The sequence below is a fragment of the Chinchilla lanigera genome, unplaced genomic scaffold, assembly GCF_000276665.1.
Source record: "Chinchilla lanigera isolate Chin_1 unplaced genomic scaffold, ChiLan1.0 scaffold00041, whole genome shotgun sequence".
Lineage (NCBI taxonomy): Eukaryota > Metazoa > Chordata > Mammalia > Rodentia > Chinchillidae > Chinchilla > Chinchilla lanigera.
In genome coordinates, this window is record NW_004955442.1 from 16408078 (window position 1) to 16423395 (window position 15318).

Below are 15318 nucleotides of genomic sequence, written 5' to 3' on the forward strand. Positions count from 1 at the left end.
AGGATTCTTTCTTCCTTGGTCCCCTGTGTACCCCACACGCATCTGCACTTACCTGGCTGCTGGCCAAAATTCAAGGGCAGCATGGGGACCTCAAAGCCAGCACTGGGGCACACCAGTGCAGCAGCACTCCCAAGTGGGGCAGTTCTGACATCATAGGGGGTAATTCTGACATGTGCTGCTCTTTCAAACCTATGTACCAGTAAGTCCTTTGGGCCTAGTGGGTGCAGCACCGCTAGTAGGTGCTAGTTCACCAGAACTAGCTGCCCAGGTGGGGCTGGAAGTGGCAGCTCCAGGTCCTGGAGATGGACTTGGATGCTCGACTGTAGTGACTGACAGCAGCTGAGGTTCTGGGACCAGCCCAGAAGCTGTTTGGTGAAGGGGGCTGAGTGGATGGTAAGATGCTATCTGACCTCCCCTAGACATCCCTTGGCAAATCATTCAACCTCCACTATCCCAAACTGAGTGTGTGTATGAGTGTGTTTTCTTCTAAAACCCAAGTCCCTGGTTTGGGGTTATTGTGATGTGATAGTCTGAAGGTGCCAGGAGTAGGAAAGGGGCCTGCAGCTGACACCTTGCAGCACAGGGTGAGTTGAAAGCTTGAGCCTCTGGTGGTCAGCCTCAGTCAGCAGTAGGGAGCAATTCATGCTTCTCCTCGGCCCCCACACAGAACAGGGGGTCAGCAGTATCCTCAGGTGATTGGAATTGCCTCGGCCCCCTTACAGAGACCTCCCGCCACCTCTAGCTGAACAATACTGTGTGTTCAGGAAACTTGTAACTTGTTAGTTGATGTTCTTGGCTTCACCTGTGTTCAAGACACCTGGCCAGTCAGTCCTGTTAAAGACCTGCAGATTCTGAGGTCTGAAATAAGCACCCCATCCAATCCCCACAAGCTGAGAAGAAAGTTCAGCTCCAGAGAGCAGATGTGCAGGGGCAGGGGCAGCCACTGCTCTAAGCAACACTGACTCCCTGTTCTGAGGCAGGAGCCAGTATCTAAGGGCCAATGGGGTGCAGCCACCTGGCATGAGACTTGTCTTCACAGTTCCCTGTGCCTCCTGCACCCACATCTGGTGGGCTCTTGGTTTTTCAGTGTCTTTGCGAGCTCTGAGGCACCTGTGTTTTTTGGCAGTCTTTCGCTCAGCAGTATCCTCAGGTGATTGGAATTGCCTGTGACCACAAAGCTGCTCTAGATGCGCTGAGTTAACAGAAGCTGCGCTTCCCCGAGATCTGAAACGCAAGAGTCCAGGGGCACGCACTGCGGAGCCCTCACTGCCACAGCTGGTCAGGACATAATTGTAGTCAAGGGCTACCCACCTGTGGTTGCCTTGAAATCTTCTGGTTTTTGTTCCTGGAGTTCTAAATTATTTTTTAAAATCATTTTCAATTTTTCTAAGATGTTATAAAAGCTGTCTAGATTTTTTAACTGTTTAACTTGGTGAAATACAAGAGTTTTGGGGTTTGTTTGTTTTTGGCATTTTCCTACTCCCACATTAGCTTCTGCAGTCAATATGTCCCCCAGGCTTCAGGGCCTCGCTCAGCATGGCCTCGCTCTGTATGGCCTCCAGGAAGCATTTTCCAGACCCTACTGTCTCTCTAGTCCTGTTCTGCCTGCAGGTTCCAGCCACTTGCTGAGCCCTCCACAGGCCCATGGCACACAGGCTGGCTGGGCTCCCTTCTCCCAGGCTTGAGCCCACCACTGGCCACTTTCTCCCTTCGGTTGGGGGGGCGAGGCAGGGATGGGGAACTTTCTCCCTGCCCTGCTTTGAACTTCCAACATCAAAACACTGCCCCTGCCCCTCTCCAGCACAACCTGTCAGTCTATGTCCCCTAAAGACCCTAAAACAGAGGGAATAGATATCCTAGATCCCACTCCAAGAGGCCATAGTCAAGGCTGCATCTCAGGGAACCTGCTCTTTAGCCTCTGCTCCCTCTTCTAGGCTGCCTGCCAGAGGGGCCAAGCACCCTGCAGAGCTTTGGCCTGAGCCCTAAGGTTACTGTGGGGCAGCTCTGTGTGCTTCTCCTCCAGGCTCAGCTGTGCACTCCTGAGTGACTTGAGAGTCCTGGGGCCTGGGGGGATAGGGCACCATCTGTCCACCAAACACCCCTGCAGTCTAGGTGTCTCCCAAGCAGGGGTGGGCGGGTGGGGGAGGCCCTATGGTGTCATCAGTGTACTGCTGCTGTCCAAGGGGGTCCAGAATGGCCAGTCACCCTGTCCCTAGGTCTGGCCTATCAAACACTCTGAAGCTCCGGGTGGCCATTTCTAGGCCAGCCAAAGAAGCCCTGTGTGTGTTCACCTGGTGGCCCAGTTAGTGGCCTGATTTCATAAAGAAGCCCCTGGGATGGCTGCTCAGTGTCTGTATGGCAGCAGCTAGTCAGCCAGAGAAAACAATTATTCCTTCCCAAAAGTCTCTCCCACTGAGAATCACTGTAGCTAGTCACAGCTGTGGCCTACAGCTGAGGGGTACAGATTCTGGGGCCCCTTGGACTGACTCCAGCTTGAGGGGGCTGAGCCTGGACACATAGGGGTGCATTCCAAGGCTAGCTTGGGTAGGAAGATGAAAGGGGATAGCAGAGTCCCTGCCTTAGCCAGAATGGGGTCTCTGGTTCACAAGAGCAGATGGCATGTTGAGGTCCTTCATGGGAGTGGACAGAAGCCACTGACCTACCTGGGTTAGCACAAGGACCTACTGAGTCCCAAGGCCTCCCAAAGCAGCAGGTGTGACCAGGACTGGAAACCCCACAGACATGTGGCAGAAGATGGGACCCAAACCTGGACAAACCTAAGGGCCTCTTCTCTCCAATGCCCACTCCCTTCTCACCTACCCTGGCCCTACTGCATGGCCTCTTAAGTGCCTGCTCACCCTACATGGTAACCACCTGTTCCTCCTAGTGATTTAGCAGTGGGATGCTCACCCCACCTGGATCTGGCCTGAGGTCACTCCAGGATTCACATCCCTCTTGGCTTAAACACCCCCCACCCCTGCTGACATCTGTGGGTCCAATATAATTGTAGGAGACAATCTGAAACCCTTGGTGTCTTGTACACTGACGTACACCATGGTTGCTGCCCACCACCCTGAGGATGTCTGTCCCAGGTCTGAGCCCAGAGTGTCCCCAGAGAGCCATGTTTGAAATGCTGCTACATGGCACTGAATACCAGGCATTCTGGGGTGCCCTGAGTCTGCCGTGTCCTGGCAGCCTCTGGTGTGGCCCTAGACCTCAGCCTGCTCCCCACCCCCAAGGAGCACAAGTTAGGAGGGTCCGGGGAGGGAGGAGATAAGCACAGGCCAGAGGGCTTTGGGAGACATATTTATCACCCGCTTTGCCAGGAGGAGCAGCCATCTGCCAAGAGGACTGGTGTCTTGGGCTTTAAGCTCTCCCACCCCCTAAGCCCACAGTAAAAATAATCCCTCCACTCCAATATGTCCCAGTTCCACAGGCACCTCCTGGTCCAGCTGTGCACTGATGCCCATCAGGGCCTGTGAAGTGTGGGTGACCCCATTTCATGGAATCACAGCAGGGAAGCCTGCTGAATGACTTGAGAGCCCTGGGGCCTGAGAGGATGGAGAACATCTGCCCACGGAGCACGCTGCAGGATCTGGATGTATGGGGGACGGGTGCTAGAAGATCCCCTGTGGGAGGTCCCACATGTACTGCTGTCCACGGGAGTCCAAAAAAGCCAGTCCACAGGCCCTTGCTGTTACCCAGGGAGGCTCCCAAGCACCTGACAAGGACAGATCCAAGCTGGGGGTGGGGAGAAGGCTGGTTTTTGCAGGGATCTTTGGGAAGCCTGGACCTGTCCCTTCAGGGACTGATGTTGCTGGCTGGAGGCCCCCACCCAGGATGCAATATCATCACCAGGTGGCCCCCAGGGTGCAGCTCCTCCAACAGCACACAGGCACACCAGGGCAGCTGAATGGGGACACTAAGAAATGAGCTGTAGGAAAAAGAGGGACCCTCAGCCCTGCGGAGCTGTCTTGGAAGGTGGATGGCAGGACAGTTGTCCAACCTGGCCTCATTATGGGACCTTGGGAAGGGGCTGAAAAGAGAATGCCCCTCTCCAGGCCACTCAGGTTCAGCCAAGCACATGCCTGCTCACATACCAAAAGCAGCAGGTTCTTACCTACCCCCGGGTAGTGCCTCATTTGGGGACCATTGCAGGGGAGCTGGGGGCAGGGACCAGACCAGGGAGCAACTTTGCAGAGGCCCTGGTCCCCAGACCTCCTGGGTACAAGCCTTCTGACCCACAGATGCTTGTCAGCGTACACTATTGAGGGTCACCACAGACCACAGAGTTCCTACTCCTCCCAGCCGGCCAGAGGTACCAAGAGGGGACAAAATTTACCCATCTGAGGTCCTGAGTCACAGCACAAGAAAGCCCAGGAACTCACTGGTGAACGAGACCCCACAGGCGGGGTGGAGCACCCCCTCCTAAGGGAAGCTGGCCCCTCAGGCTTCCTCCTGGCCTCGTGCCCCACCCACTAGGGAGGCTGAGCTCGAGGTCAGCTGCGCCCAGCCTAAGGAGGCGGCGCCCGGGCCCAGGTGGCAGGAGTGGGCGGGGCGCCCGCCGGGCTCTGCGGGGCTCGCCAGCCCCGACTCACTCTGCGCATCCCTCAGACCTTGTCGTTACTTGGCCCTCGCTGTCACCTTCCAAAGTAAGTCCATAGACAGAACCCCTCCTGCCGGGAGGGAACCGTGGTCCAGGGGTCTTGGCTTACCCAGTTCTGTCCCTGGGATGACCCTCTCCTCGGGTAGCGGCCGGCAAACCGACCCCAGCGCCAAGAGCCGCGCTGCGTGCCGGGGCGGCGTGTTGTACGCCGTGCGCAACGCCGTGCGCCGTGGCTGGGGGCGTCGCGGGATGCGCGGGCGGCGGCTGGGCTCGGCGGCAGCGGTGGTGGTGGTGGCGGCGGCGGCAGGTATGGCTGGCGGGGCGGGTGAGGACCCCCAGCCCAGGAGGGACCCACACTCGAGGCTCGGGCTGCTCCAGCGCTCATGTGGCTGTCCGCGTGCGGAGCCACGGAGAAGCTCCAGGGTGGGACCGAGGACTTGGGGTCTCTGGGAGAGGCACCCTGCATACCCCCCAAGCTCTCACTCCTGCCTCTGGCCGGCACAACTGCAGTGCCCAGGGATGGAGGTGGCCCAGGAGCGCCCACCACCCACTGAGGCAGGTGCCCTGAGGCCATGCCAGCCCCTCTCCCAAGGCCCACAGGGCCGGATCTGGGGAACAACAGAGAACTCCTGGTCCCCAGGAGCCGGTAAAAGGAGGGGCAAAGGGTTGCCTACCCTCACCACCCCGGCTATCACCCCGCAGCATCTCAACCGAGCTCCCAGGCTGTCCCCTTTCCAGACCAGTCAGGTCTCCTACACCTGGGGAGGCTATCCACAGCTATCCTGGGCTTGCCTGTATCACCAGACCCTCAGCCCACACAACCCAGCCTTCGGGAGATGCAAATTGCAGCCAAATCCTCCCAGCCCAGGATTAACCAGTCCTTGGAGTGAGCTCTGTCATGCAAAACAGAAAGGGATGCAGAAGGAACAAACACTATCCAGCCCCCTGCAATCTTCTCCCACCCCTGCAGGATGGTTTTAGAAATGGGCCCCACATGGGGGCCGGGGGGGGGGGGGTGGCATCAGACCCTCCTGTGCATACCAGGGAACCTTCCCAAAACAGGGAAAACAGTGGCCTGTTCTCCAGACCAGAGCTGGGCCTGAGGAAGCTCAGGATGCAAAGGATGGAAAGTTTGCTGTTCTGTTAATGAGCTCTGCTGGGGAAGGGGAGCACGTGGGGTTTCATTAATGGGGCCCCATGGGACTCTGGGCCTAACACCCCAGCACTGCCTCTGTAGACTTTCAGAAGAGTGGATAATAGTGTGGGCCTGGGATTTGTCCCAGGTGTGGATGGCAGCCCCCAGCTCTGTTGCTTCCTCCTGTGCTAGTGGTGGCAAACCTATGGTACACGTTTTTCTTTCAAGACAAAAGATGTTAACCTATAAATTTTTTCTAAACTAAAACCTCAGTATTCGGGTTTGACTGCAGTGTTGGCACTTTGCAATAAAGGAGTGGGTTTTGGATTGCAGTTTGGCCACTGGTCTCTAAAACATTCACCATCACTATCCTATGCCCTCCAGCCCCAGGCTGGCCACTTCTGAAGCCCCTGACGCCATGGAGGAGTGGGATGTGCCCCAGATGAAGAAAGAGGTAGAAAGCCTCAAGTATCAGCTGGCCTTCAAGAGGGAGATGTCCTCCAAGACCATTCCGGAGTGAGTCCCCACCTGCTCACCATGCATCTCATTTTCATCTCATTTGTGTGCAGGACCTTGCCCCTGGGACAGGTGTCTCAAGGGCCTGCACTCACTCCTGCCCCACCCGCAGGCTCCTCAAATGGATCGAGGATGGGATCCCCAAGGACCCCTTCCTGAACCCTGACCTGATGAAGAACAACCCCTGGGTGGAGAAGGGCAAGTGCGCCATCCTGTGAGCCAGACAGAGTGGGTGTAAGGTGTGACTTTATTATAAAGACTTCTCCAGACAGAGTGTCCTCCTGGTGCATTCCCTGTGTGTCTTGGGCTACAATAGGTCTCTGATGTACAGGCCACGCCGCACGGCATTGGAGACGCCCTCGTTGAAGCGGAACCAGACTTCACTCCTGCCCACTGCGGTGCCCATGCGCCACTCTACCACATCTTTCTCTGGTGCCTTGGTTTCTGTGGGGACCACACGATTGCTCTTCAGCTGCTCCCAGCCCCTGGGGGACCCCCCCCTCCATCCACCCACACACACCTGTGCTTGGAGCTGCTGCTTTCTTGACAACCACACGTCCAAAGAAGTCCCTTTCAGGCTGTGGGAAGAAGGTATCAGGCATGGGGGATGGGTGGGGAGAGGGCGGGCGCTGTACAGCTATGTGCTCACCCGAGACCAGGTGGGAGATTTAAGCAAACCCAGAGCCACCCCTCCAGGCACCCTATCCTCTGTTCTACACAAGGCACTCACAGGGAGCAGCTCTGGTGCAAGGATGTCTAGGACGCATGTCTTAGGATGGAGGCCTTGAACCTGGGCAAAGGCTTCCAGCTGGTGACATCTTTTCTAGCCCATTACCCATTGATCCCAGCCCAACCTAACAGGTTCATCCTTAGGCCTCAGGGGCAGCCCAGAGCCCACCCAACCCCCAACAGCAGCCTTGCCTAGCCCTACCCCACACCTGTTCCTCCAAGGCTGCTCTCTTCATGATATGTTCCAGTCGCTGCTCGTGGTTTCGCAAAGGAGGTTGCCTCACCCCTTTATCTCCACTCCCCCCAACAAGACCTTCAGGTCCTGGGGGACCCTGGTCCACCTGCAAGGAACACTGTGGTGAGGGCTGGCTGGGCAGAGGCAACGCAATGGATAGCATCCACTTCCTGGGCCCCACTTTGCCCAATGGGGTAGGTTCACAAGGGGCTGAGCTCACCTGGGGGCCAACTCTAGCCTGGGCCAAAGCCTCTGCCCGACGCATCTTTTCCACCTCAATCTCCCGGGCAATGAGCTGCTTGGCCTGGTAGGTAAGGGGCTTGCGGGCAGGCAGCTCAGGGAAGTGGCAGACCTCTTCCACATTCCTGCTTAGGGGCAGGGCAGGACACCATGGCACTGGTCAACAGGGCCAGGGCCAGAGGCCCACCTGGTGCTCTAACCCCACACAGTAGGACTCAGAACTGGAATGGGGGATGAGATCCCACTGCAGTCATACCCCAACCCCATGACAGCCTTGAGCCTGTTTTCCCAACTGTAAGCAGAAAGATAAAGGAGCCTGCCTACACAGAGAGAAAGTAAAACAATGGGCAGGGCAAGGGATGCAGCATCCTGAACAGTAGAGCCCTCCTCACTAAGCCACAAAACCCCAGGCGCACTGCTCTGGTGCCACACACACTAGTCACAGCACCTGGACAACTATCACTGTTACTCCAAAGGCTAGCCAACTGCGAGTACACTGAGGTTGGGAGAGTGCTCCAATGACTCAGGTCCTATGGCTGTGCCTTGGATGTACCCACACCCGACCCAGTTACTAGGTAGGGCTAAGCTGGGACTGACCACCCCCAACACCTTGCCATATTCACGTGGGCTTTAGCACCCATCCTGCAGCCCTAGGCCTACCCCATCCTGGAGCAAGGGACTCACGGCTCCAGCCTGTAGAGGTACTGCCCATCAGGTGTGCGCTCCTGGCGGTAGGTGAGGCTGTAGGAAAGCATGGTGCCCACAAGGCTGGACAGCTGCTCTTTCTCACGGACACTGTACAGCTGTGTGCTCACCTGGGGCCGGGTGGGAGATTAAGCAAACCCAGAGCCACCCATACCAGGCACCCTACCCTCTGCGCTACACAAGGCACTCACAGGGCGCAGCTTAGGTGTAAGGATGTCCAGGAGCAGGCAGAGGGTGTCCAGGATGAGGGCCTGGGGTGTGGCGCGGCTTCGGGTGGCTGGTGTGATGCCTGACACCAGTGTCTGGATCAGGTTTCTCATTTGGCCTATCCGGTTCTGGGCCTGGGGCAGAGATGAGCCAAGGCAGTGTCACCATAACCGTCTGGAAGCCAGACCCTAGCACAGGCAGAGCCAAAGCGCACCTCTTGCTGGCTACTGGGGAAGGCAATCCGAGGCACATGGCTGGAGGCAAAGAGGACGTGGAAGGCTGCGGGCAGGAAGGGCAAGTAGCGCAGGAGCTGGAAGCTCTGGCTGTGGTGGGCAGCCCGCTCTAACAGGTCGTCAAAAGCCAGCCAGTCCAGGGCCGTGCACACAGATCCCAGGCTGGAGTCCCGAAGCCGGAGTCGCAGGAAGTTGTCAAAAAGGCCCTGGAGGAAGCAGGAGCCTGAGCCTCATCCACCTCCCAGCCTTAGCACTACCTTGGGACCTGGCCCTTCTGTCCACCATGTGAAGTCCCAAGTGCAGGGCTCAGCTGGAAGCAGGGGAGCATGACCAGGACCTAAGGGGTCCACCCTGAGCTGTTAAGAGTCTACCCCACCAGGAACCAGCAGGGGTACAGACCCCAACCTCCCACTACACAGCTAGAAGGAAACCTCAAACTCCCCCTACTTAGGAGTCCTATCCATTCAGCTGCACTATATGCCCTTTCATGCTGCGGATTTCCAGACTGGCTGAAGATCCCAGCCATTAATCCAAAGCTGTTTAGGATTGGGAGGCAGCTTAGGGAAGCTTTCCCCATGGAGGGGCCTCTGCCACCTGCTTAGACCAAAACACTATCCCACCTGATCTCAATCCCATGTACCTACATCCAGAATCCAGCCCCTCCCAGGCCCTCAAACCCCATGTGGACCACAGCAGAGGCCTCCATCCTGCAGATGATCGCAGCCAGCAGGCAATGACCTATGACCCACTGCCAGAGCCCATGCTCCCTGCTTCCCTCTCTCGTTACCCTCCTGGCTCCTGAGGACCGCCACAGCCTTCTGTCCTTGTCCAGACCACCCCGCAGAGGCCTCTCCAATGCCCTCTCTACTCACCCATTCTCTGCCTTTTCTCACTACATCGCCATCCAGACTCCCTCCCAACCACTCTCTTCAGCACTGAAGCACCAAGCATCCTGCTCCCAGGGAGGGCTCCCCTGAAGGATAAGTACCTGGACCACTTTCTCATGCTCGCCTGCAGAGGTGGTGACTGTCAGGATGTGGTAGAAGCGCTGGGAGGCAAGGGTCAGGGAGCCCACGTCCCTGTCACCAGGCAGCAATGTGTGGGCTAGCAGGCTGGGGTCCTGGCCTCCAAGTTGCCTGCAGGCAGTAAGAAAGGTAAGGGCTGTGACTGGGATGGGGACCTCGTTACTCTTCTGGGTGGGCTCACAGCTCCCACCCAGCAGTGCCCTCTTCAGTCTTCACAGTGACGCACTTCCAGCACTTGCTACCCTGGAGGTCTTATGTTTACCTCATGCTGGAGTCACTGGGGGCCTCAGATACCTGGGGAACTCCCCTAAGTGGAGCTCCCAGGCCTTAGAGGAAGACCTTGATGTGGACTGACCTTCAGGGTAGGGGCCAGAAAAGGCCACCCACAGGAGCCAGGCTAGGAGCTCCACATCCCAGATGCAGGAGCCCCTGGGTGTCTCCCACTCTGTTTGGGGCACTGACCAGACCTGCAGGCCTGGTGGGCCCTAACCTGAGTCAGGGCAGACACACAACTGCCCTTACCCACCTGAGGCTTCATGGTCCTGGCTCAGGTAGTAGAGATGGGTGAAGCCAGGCAGAACTGCACCCTAAGTCCCAGCAACACCTTGGGGCACTGAGACATAAAGGTATGGTGGCACGGAGTCTTGAAGGCCAAGCCAGGCAGCCCTAGGATCATGGACATTGGGCCTGAAAGTGGGACTGACCTGCATCAGGTCAGCTTCCTGAGGCTCTAGGCACTATGGGCATCTGGACTGGGGCTAAGTTGCCACACATACCTACCTCTGGGCCCGGGGCAGCTGAAAGACCTCCTGCCACACAGAGAAAAGTCCTTTGCGCTGGTCCTTGAGGCCAACATGGGTAGTCTGCACATCTCGCACACTCAGCTCCCGCTGGCCCCGTCCATGCAGGAACTGGGTGGGCAATGAGGTTAGAGGCCACCAGCCCACCACAGCCACTCCCTGCCCCAGACTGCCTACCTTACCTGCAGGGTATTGATGCAGGCACGGATGTCATTGTCTGTCTTCTCACAAAGGGCTGCCAGTGCACCTGGGTCAGACTGCATGCCCTGTCGCAGGGAGATCTGCAGGGACAGTAAGGTGCCGTATGTAGGGCTATGTGGCACACCTTCAAAAGCCCATCCCACGGCCACAGCCCTGTTCCCCAGAAACAGGTAGGTGAACAGCAGCCCTATCCAATAGGCAGCCATCGGTTACAGGTCCCTAAGACTGGCCTCTGTCCCTGCCTGACTGCCCACCACCACAGGCCAAACTAGTCCTGGAGCCAGGTGGGAAGGGACCAGAACAGAGGCCACATCTTCTTCCCCAAGTTGCCCAAGCAACCCCTGGCTGTCTGCCCTGCCCTGCTGACCTCCTGGAGCCGCTGCACCAGCCTTGAGGATAGAGTTGGGGGGAAGTGGAGCAGGAAAGCCTGCTGTTTCAGCTGTCGCAGGGATGGTGCAAACCTGCAGAAAGGATGGGTTGTGGCCACACTAGTACAAACACAGTGGCCCAAGCAAGACCACCCCAAGGTAGGGCCAGGCCCCCATCATGCCCAGTATAGGCCACCCTACAAGCTGGTCACTGAGGCCAGGGCCCCCGATCCAGGGCAGACTGCCCCACTCACTGGTCATTGCAGATACATATGATGGGCCTCATCAGGAGGGCCCCCTCTGTCCGGTGCCGCCTGTTCCCTCCTAAGGGCACAACTGGGCCACCGGTCTCTGCCTCCTGTGGACCCTTGCGGTTCAGGATGCTCAGGAGAACATTGATGGCAGCCTTTGGGGAAGAATAGAGGGATATAGTAAGCAGAGGCTCTGGTGCCTGCCCACCCCTGCTCACCCTGCAATAAGGAGGCCCACCGTAGGGGCCCCATCAATCTCATCAATGACCAGGCAGTTGGGCTTCCCACCGGCACCCAGTACTGACTCCATCTGCGTGGCTGCCTCAATGCGCATGCGGAAAGCCTCAGGGCTACGGTCATCACTGCAACAGTAAGGCCAGGAAAGGGTCATCAGGCAGCCAGGGTAGTACCCAGGGTCCCCAGCAGGACAGCCTCAAAGGTGGGGCCACACCCGCACCACTGCCCCTACTGAACATGGCCACCACCAACCCCAGTGAGACCTGATGAAGGACATATACCACGTACCCAGGACCCTAACTCCTTGTGAGGCAGAGACAACCATAAAAGGTCTCAGGGGTACAGCCCACTCAATCAGATGCCTCAGGACAGACAAGAGACCAGGAACCAGGCCTTCTGCCCCACTTACCTGGCATTCATTTCCACTACACAGTACCCAGCATGCCGTGCAATCACATGTGCCAGGGTGGTCTTGCCCAGTCCCGGGGGCCCACAAAGCAGGGCCACCTGCAGCCGAGATAGAAGATGCACTGCAAACCACACAGCCTTCGGAAGAAGCCTATCTAGCATGAAGCTAAAATCCAAGCCTCACAAGGCTGAGGGCCGCTAGCTATGTCTCCACCCACCAGTCACCAAACAAGAACACTGAGAGTACTCAAAGTGCAAAGCCAGTTTTTTAGAGCAGGAGAAAGTCCTACAAGGGGGAAATTACATGGGGACTTGACAGAGACTCAGTCAGTACCCTGTGGGTGGCCAACACCACAAACCACCCACTGTGCAAACAAACCATGCTAGTTTGACAGAGTCCTTTGAGGGACATTGGCATTTTTAGAACTGTTAGCCAAAAAAGATACAAAATTTAACCACACAATATTAGCACTTCGTATAAACACTGACACCACACTCACAGCCTCTAGGAGAATCAAAGATGCCTCGTGGACCTCCAAGCATATAATACCACCAACTGCTCAGAGGATAGTCTCAGGCTCAGAGGTCTATATCAAGGCTAAGAGGGGCTCACCTTCTGCCGGGGCCGCCGATTTGGATCCAGCTCAGCCTCCAGCATCTCTTCTACCACCTGCTCCTGGCTTTTCCACTTGCCAGAAGCCACAGCCTCCTTGCCAGTCCGGGCTGGCTCTACACTGGGCTTGGGCTTCTTCCGAGCAGGCCTTTCATGGCCGAACACCACTAGATCCCACAGCTTCAGCCACTTGAGCAAGCAGCGGTTGGTGAACTGTGGAGGGAGGCATGACCTAAGACAATTATTCAAACCTTCTACAGTTTTTAGTAACAGCCAGCTGTGGCATGTGTGCCATAGGTACACCACCACTGGCCTTAGGGTCCTGCCTCCCCCTCACATCAGCCTGCTACTGTAAGGCTGTGCCACAGAGGTCCACATCAAGGCTACAGGTAGGGCCACTAAGGCTCAAGAGGACAAAAGACTGCTGGTGACAGAGGGATTCACACTTGGCCTACATCCCCACACCCTGGCCTCTGGGACTCCCTCCTCTCCCCAGGGGACCTCTAGCATCAGAAGCTGCAAGTCAAGAAAGGACACAGGCACAGGGCAGGAGATACCCTGGACACCTAGACCAGCTCACGCAAGCCATAGGTGACCAGCAACAAACCAGATGTGTGGTGTGACTGTTTCCCATCTTGACCCAATGGGGCAAACCACAGCCCCCACTTCATCTTGGCAGCCCAATGGTTTTGCAACGCAAAGATCAACTGAGTCCCAGATTCTTCCCTCTTGCAAACAGGGAAGCCAGTGACACCTGAACAAGGACAAGACCTCACATCATCACTGAGAAGTTCTGTGTAGCGTTGGGGTGCAAATTCATCCACCCAGAGGCAGTGCTGGGAAGTGTCTTGGCCATCAGCAGGCTCCTCCGTGGGTGCCCTGATGGCCTGGGCCTCCTCCTCTTCACACCTGAGGCTAAAGAGTATTGTGTCCTGTGCCAACACACCCAGGCCTGCCCCCCTCACAGAGACCATGGCCACAAATACCCCACAAAGGTTAGCCCCAGAACTAGGAAGGCCCACCAAGTCACCTGTGCAAAGTGTCTGAGAGCCTCTGGGCCTCCTGTACCAGCCGCTGCCGTCGCTATTCAAACAGAACAGGATGGGTCAGGATAGCTTCAATGCCATTCCCCCTACTTTCCACACTCCCCAACAAACCTCGAATACCTCACCTCACTGTCAACCTGTTCCCTCAAGGAAGCAAAGGAGACACCCAGCAGGTCTAGTCGGCTAGGGCCTCGCCACCGGATATCCAAGAGAGGGCCCTGGTTGGGGAAGGCAGGAGTCACCTCTGGACCCCTCCCAGGCCATGAGATCACCCAAAACCTTTGCCCTCCAGACTACATGGATGAGACACATGAAACTGTCTGACCAGGGACAGAAGCCACCAACAGAAAGCAAGTCTAAGGGAGGCAGCTTTAATGGGTAAAGAGGCAGAAAAGGGACTGGGTAGAAGCCTACATGGTAGGGTGGGATTGGAAGGCTGTGCCTGCTAAGGTTGTCCCTCCCACAGCAGCTTTGCTTTCCTGTTCCTGGGCCACATGGATATCCGCATTTCCAGCAAGCCAACGGGCAAAAGCTGCCTATAAATCTGTCAAGAGGCCTGCAGTGGACATAATGTCCGGACCCTTTCCTGGGCAGAATCAACCTGCCTATCCTATACAATGGCCACAGCCAGCCCCACACTTGTAGCTGTGCAGTACCCACCTGCACTCCATTGCCTGTGGAGTCAGGACGGAGCACCAGAAAGGCCCGGTCACCACCTGTGGAGGTCACATTGATGTAATCCTCCAAGACAGGGGGTCGCCTCAGGACAGGATTGTGGGTGCCATGCAAGGCCTGTGCAAGACTTGCATCTGCAGCAGCATCCAGAGGTCTGGGAAGGGACAGGGTTCAGACTCAGGGACTTGTGTCTCCTGTCACACTGTGAAGGTGTACCTGGACACCCTCTCAGCCCACCAGACACGCCCACAGGCCCCCACTCTCAGGGCCTCATCCTAGAAACAGAATCCTAAATCCCTTTTGGACAGACAGGAGGAAAAGGGCTGCCCTAAGCCACGCACCCAGAACCCCACAGCTCAGTGGGGACTTCAGGACTCAGCGGGGGGGTTATGTCCTTTGGTGGGGACTCAGGATACTGCAGCTCCTCCATCTCTGGCCCAAAGTTCAGTCTCTTGACCGCCTCCAGCTTGGACCGCTTGACCTTGGGGGCTGAAGAGACACAACAGAGGGATCGAAACAAGAGCTTCCCACCACACCCCCACCTTAAACAGGGCCTGCCTGTGCACATACTGTAGGGCAGGGGCTCCTTGCTGGGGGCACCGGAATCCGCTTGCCGCTTTCTGGCACCGCGATTGCTGCTGCCTGAAGAACCAGAGGGACAGAGACGATTGGCGGCATCCCCTCCAGCGATGGCCTCCTCGAACGTTGGCCGGGGGCCGGCTGCAGCAGGCGGCGGGGCCTCGGAGGGCGACAGGAAGGGCGTCCCTGCAGAGAAAGGGGTTCACAGCAGATGCTAAGGAACAGGAGTTGAGCTCCGCCTACGCCACTGAAAGTCTTTGCAGACCCGAGCGCTCTAGGCTCCCTGACCCCGCCGCGCGCCCAGGGGCCCGCACCTACCTTCTAGCTCGGCCAGCACCTCGAGCTCTGCCGCGAACTGGCTGTGGAAGTCATCCTCCACGCCGTGCAGCTCCTCCTCATAGTCCTCCATGGCACCCTAACCTATCCCTAACGCTGGGGACACCAGCCCCCTCCTACTCCGTGTCCCGCGCGATCCGAACCTCCCGCGCCACCACCGCCGCCGCCGCTAC

General features: G+C 57.4%; 2 protein-coding genes across 5 annotated transcripts; one reads left to right on the plus strand and one right to left on the minus strand.

Moving 5' to 3' along the window:
- The first annotated feature begins 217 nt into the window (after nucleotides 1-217).
- On the plus strand, nucleotides 218-6531 carry Gng13 (guanine nucleotide binding protein (G protein), gamma 13). 3 transcript variants are annotated; one of them, XM_005391604.1, is made up of 3 exons: nucleotides 218-393; nucleotides 6126-6257; nucleotides 6370-6531. In XM_005391604.1, the coding sequence occupies exons 2-3, from the start codon at nucleotides 6160-6162 to the stop codon at nucleotides 6473-6475; spliced, it is 204 nt and encodes a 67-aa protein (XP_005391661.1). In that variant the 5' UTR covers nucleotides 218-393; nucleotides 6126-6159; the 3' UTR covers nucleotides 6476-6531. The 3 variants fall into 3 exon arrangements, with proteins under 3 accessions (XP_005391661.1, XP_005391659.1, XP_005391660.1); XM_005391602.2 differs by lacking the exon at nucleotides 218-393 and adding an exon at nucleotides 4532-4652; XM_005391603.2 differs by lacking the exon at nucleotides 218-393 and adding an exon at nucleotides 4833-4913.
- Nucleotides 6487-15309, minus strand: Chtf18 (chromosome transmission fidelity factor 18). Of its 2 annotated transcripts, none has more exons than XM_013517865.1 (22): nucleotides 15128-15309; nucleotides 14801-14995; nucleotides 14572-14719; nucleotides 14216-14384; nucleotides 13681-13773; nucleotides 13540-13592; nucleotides 13286-13418; nucleotides 12510-12722; nucleotides 11898-11995; nucleotides 11490-11613; nucleotides 11255-11406; nucleotides 11000-11093; nucleotides 10614-10712; nucleotides 10412-10542; nucleotides 9595-9742; nucleotides 8588-8812; nucleotides 8358-8507; nucleotides 8146-8276; nucleotides 7442-7586; nucleotides 7196-7327; nucleotides 6778-6835; nucleotides 6487-6701 (listed from the first exon to the last, which is right to left on the minus strand). In XM_013517865.1, exons 1-22 carry the CDS (start codon nucleotides 15216-15218, stop codon nucleotides 6565-6567), a joined length of 2919 nt encoding a protein of 972 aa, XP_013373319.1. In that variant the 5' UTR covers nucleotides 15219-15309; the 3' UTR covers nucleotides 6487-6564. The 2 variants fall into 2 exon arrangements, with proteins under 2 accessions (XP_013373319.1, XP_005391658.1); XM_005391601.2 differs by having other exon boundaries at nucleotides 13286-13424.
- Nucleotides 15310-15318: the final 9 nt, after the last annotated feature.

Excerpts from the sequence above, each read along its gene's own strand:
- Gng13 (XM_005391604.1), top strand. The coding sequence starts at position 6,160 with ATGGAGGAGTGGGATGTGCCCCAGATGAAGAAAGAGGTAGAAAGCCTC. Across the intron at positions 6,258-6,369 it reads TCCTCCAAGACCATTCCGGA|GCTCCTCAAATGGATCGAGG; the intron begins GTGAGTCCCCAC and ends CCCCACCCGCAG.
- Chtf18 (XM_005391601.2), bottom strand. The coding sequence starts at position 15,218 with ATGGAGGACTATGAGGAGGAGCTGCACGGCGTGGAGGATGACTTCCAC. Across the intron at positions 8,277-8,357 it reads TTACACCTAAGCTGCGCCCT|GTGAGCACACAGCTGTACAG; the intron begins GTGAGTGCCTTG and ends ACCCGGCCCCAG. Across the intron at positions 6,836-7,195 it reads GAGCAGCCTTGGAGGAACAG|CCTGAAAGGGACTTCTTTGG; the intron begins GTGTGGGGTAGG and ends TTCTTCCCACAG.